Consider the following 3514-nt stretch of genomic DNA (forward strand, 5'->3'; position numbering starts at 1 on the left):
ATACGCTCAGTCTTTCCAGGCGAATTCCCATGTGGAAAAACCGTAACGAATTACAGCACCAGCTAAGGTATGAGATTACCCCGATCACGTACACTTCGCCGATTGATGTCCGTGGCGGATTCCCAGATCTGCGGCCTGTCAGTTATGTTTGTGTTTTAGCTGCGGATTTCACTCTTTTCAGTGGAAGAACCCGCATCTTATCCGCACCAAAAACCGTAATCACACATTGCAGGTATTGGTGCGGATACGCTGCGGATCTGATGTGCGTTCACCAGAACTCGTGTGCAGACGAAGTAACTTTTCATTTGTCTCAAGCATCGATTCTGGATCTGATCTCCAAGGAATATAAAATAATCGTACAGTAACCGCCCCCCATAGAGCCGCCATATACATTGTGTGATCGGAGGCTCCACCCATACAGCGCTATATAGTGACTTATAGGCGGACATTATAACGGGATGTGGACGCATGGGCCTCAGCTTATTATTCTAACAGAGGCTCCAGGACACAACCAAAAGAGAACATGTAGGGGTTGAGAGAAGGAGGCGGTGAAGGTGTGTAAGTGTCTGATGGGGTCACACAGCTGATAGAAGGACAGATGCCCGGCCTCATAGTCTAAGAAGACCCCAAGTCTAGGACATGTTGTATCTACACTGAGGGGGGATCTGACTGAACGGTGACACACTGTACATCCTGCACCAGAAATGACCAGACACCAAGATTTATCATTACATCCAATACAAGACTGAAGTCCTTCCCTTTCTATACTGGGATAGGACATTCCGATGCCACATCTTCCTATCTGGTCCCACTCTACCTCCCAGTAATGTCTTCCTGAGGAGAGGGCCACATCTGCTTAACACTTGGGCATAATTCAGGAACCTTCCCGTGATTCTGGTCTGTTCTGTTCTTCTTCTGTACTTGTTGCTGTTTTCAGATCTTCTGATATCTTCACACATCTATGAGCAGTGTCCTCATCCAGCAATATGTCTGGAACATGGAGCCCGAGCTCTGATGTGACATTGGTGACAATATCCCTCATAGATCGGTGTAAGGTCAGTGAGATCAGAACCTCATCCAGATCATCCTCAGACCTGCCCTCTCCACCATCTCCCCCTGTGTCCTCATCATCTCCACGACCACATTCTGTAATGTCACTTTCTTGTAGGAGTCTTATTGGGTCGGTGACATGACACATCTCCTCCACGTGACGAATCTTCCTGGACAGCTCGTCCTCCTCTATTTCCAGCTTCTTGATCAGATCAGATATCTGGGACACAATCTTCTCCTCCTGCCTGGAGATCTCGCTCAGCGCTTTCTTTTCTGCCATTTCTAGTTGCTCCTTAATGTCCATAAATAACTTCCTGACGTTCTTCCTCTTATCAGAGGCTTTCTCCTGGATATTCCTCTGACGATCCTGCATATTCTGGAGTCTTCTATCAACTTTTGCTTTTTGTGGGTTTAGTTCCTCCATATATTTCCTCAGTTTCTTCTTCTTCTTCTCAGAGGCCACATCTAGAAGTTCCACCTGGTGTTCCTTGTGCTCGCTGACCAGACAGCAGGACACACACAGACAAACTGTGTCCTGCGGGCAGTAATACTCCAGAACCTTTTTGTGGAGGGAACATTTTTTGCTGCCAAAGGATCTGGTGGGTTCTGTTAATATATGATCCACCGACTTGTTGTGGGCCATCAGGTGGTCATCACATAGAGAGACCTCACACTGCAGACATGTCCTCATAGCCGGTACAGGAGACTTAGTACAGTAAGTACAGAAGATCCCGGTCTCCTCCATATCAGGCTGAGCAGATAAACTCTCCACTATGTTCTCCAGCTTCTTTTTCTTCTCCAGGGCCGGACGCTCCGGATATTCTTCTCTGCAGTCAGGACAGGAATACACTCCAGCTGCCTCCTGTGCATCCAGCGCACTCACAATACAGAAGCGGCAGAAGTTGTGTCCACATCTCAGGGATACGGGGTCTGTATAGAGGCTCAGGCAGATGGAGCAGTCCAGCTCGGCCCTCAGATTAGCAGACGCCATTGTGGTACGGAGGAGCAGGAACCGAAAGTGGAAAAGTCTCTTCTCATAAGAAGGCGGAGAGCTCCTGTAGAAGAATTAACCCCTGCAGCTCAGAGATTGTGTTTACTGCTGATTAATACTGAGGAAGACAATGATGAGTGATCACTGACGGGATCTGGTGCGGATCCTGGTGGAGTAGTTGTAGTGACTTCACCTGTCCATAGAGAGAAACCTCCTACAGAACCAGTAAAGATGGGGGATGAAATGTCGCCTATGTCCTTGCAGGTTACTAGACGCTCCCTGAGTACAGGGGGGCAGCACATGGATGAGGAGCGTTTTACTTTATAATATCATCTAGCGCTGCCCAAAAAATATTTTTTATACTTTTTATATAGTTTATAGATCGGCATAAGATCCAAATCCAGATCATCAACTCTACATAGACACAGGTCCATCAAGTCCTAGCCGAGGTAACATGTGATATTAGATTTTTCAGGGAAGACATTGAGGTCCCTCTAGAACCTGTAGAATGAATGGACCATCACCACCTCCTCTGGTGGAGAGCTCCATAGTCTCACTGCTCTTACAGTAAGGATAGCAGAATAGTAGAATAAAACCAGGCTGATCGCAACACTGCTGAGGTCACAGCTCCAGGAGCGGAACAGGAAAGCTTTATTGGTGCGACAAACAAGGCGTTTCAGGACCGTACCGATCCCTTTGTCAGGTACAATACACTATAAACACAGAGAGCTTCAGTTTAAAAAGACAATTTGTCGGTAAAAGACAGAGCGGGGAGCAGGAGGAGACTAGGGACGCCCCTCCGAACTGATAGACAAGGAGCCAAATATAATGTCCTTGGAGGTGCAGAAAACTGTCACATAAATTACAATAGGGCCGTCAGTAAGATAAATTGGGTCGAGGTGAAGCAACATTAATTAATGAAGCTGACATTAGGGCGACATGCACACGGATAAACGAATAAACTGTCCATTTTTAACAGACGTTTTTTTCATTGATGCCTTTCTTAGAAATGGACGTTAAAAACTCATTCAATGGGGGCGGAGCCTGACAGAGCTGGATGGAGGAAGCGCGTGAGTAGCGCTCCCGCCACCAAGCCTCTATTCAGCCCTATATCAGCACACTAACCTGTGGGGATGGTTAAAATAGAACCTAAAAGCAACCTAGTAAACGCTGCCGCACCATCGGACGATACCATACCCTAGAAAGACATGGAGAAGCGCATCAACAGGCAACCGCGGCAGCAAGCCTCGCGCGCTCTCCAAATGGCGCCCCAGCTAAAAGATTCGACACTCCTCTTCCCAGAGAATCGGTGGAGAGCCCCGACACTGCAGAGATCCCCTCTTTTCGGCCATGAGGTGAGCATTCCAGCTATGCTTACCAGAGTTACCTTGATGAGGCTCTCCAAAAAGCTTTAGCCCCTATTGCTGCGGACCTTGCAGTTAATAAATCAGAAGGCACGCCATATTGGTGAGA

At 47.6% G+C, this 3514-nt stretch overlaps 1 protein-coding gene across 1 annotated transcript; it reads right to left on the minus strand.

Annotated features, from left to right (window-relative positions):
* Positions 1 to 726: 726 nt before the first annotated feature.
* LOC120984422 (E3 ubiquitin/ISG15 ligase TRIM25-like) lies at positions 727 to 2224 on the minus strand. The gene has a single exon (XM_040413352.1). It carries the CDS (start codon positions 2039 to 2041, stop codon positions 875 to 877), a length of 1167 nt encoding a protein of 388 aa, XP_040269286.1. The 5' UTR covers positions 2042 to 2224; the 3' UTR covers positions 727 to 874.
* Between the last annotated feature and the right edge of the window lie 1290 nt (positions 2225 to 3514).

Source organism: Bufo bufo, unplaced genomic scaffold, assembly GCF_905171765.1.
Source record: "Bufo bufo unplaced genomic scaffold, aBufBuf1.1, whole genome shotgun sequence".
Lineage (NCBI taxonomy): Eukaryota > Metazoa > Chordata > Amphibia > Anura > Bufonidae > Bufo > Bufo bufo.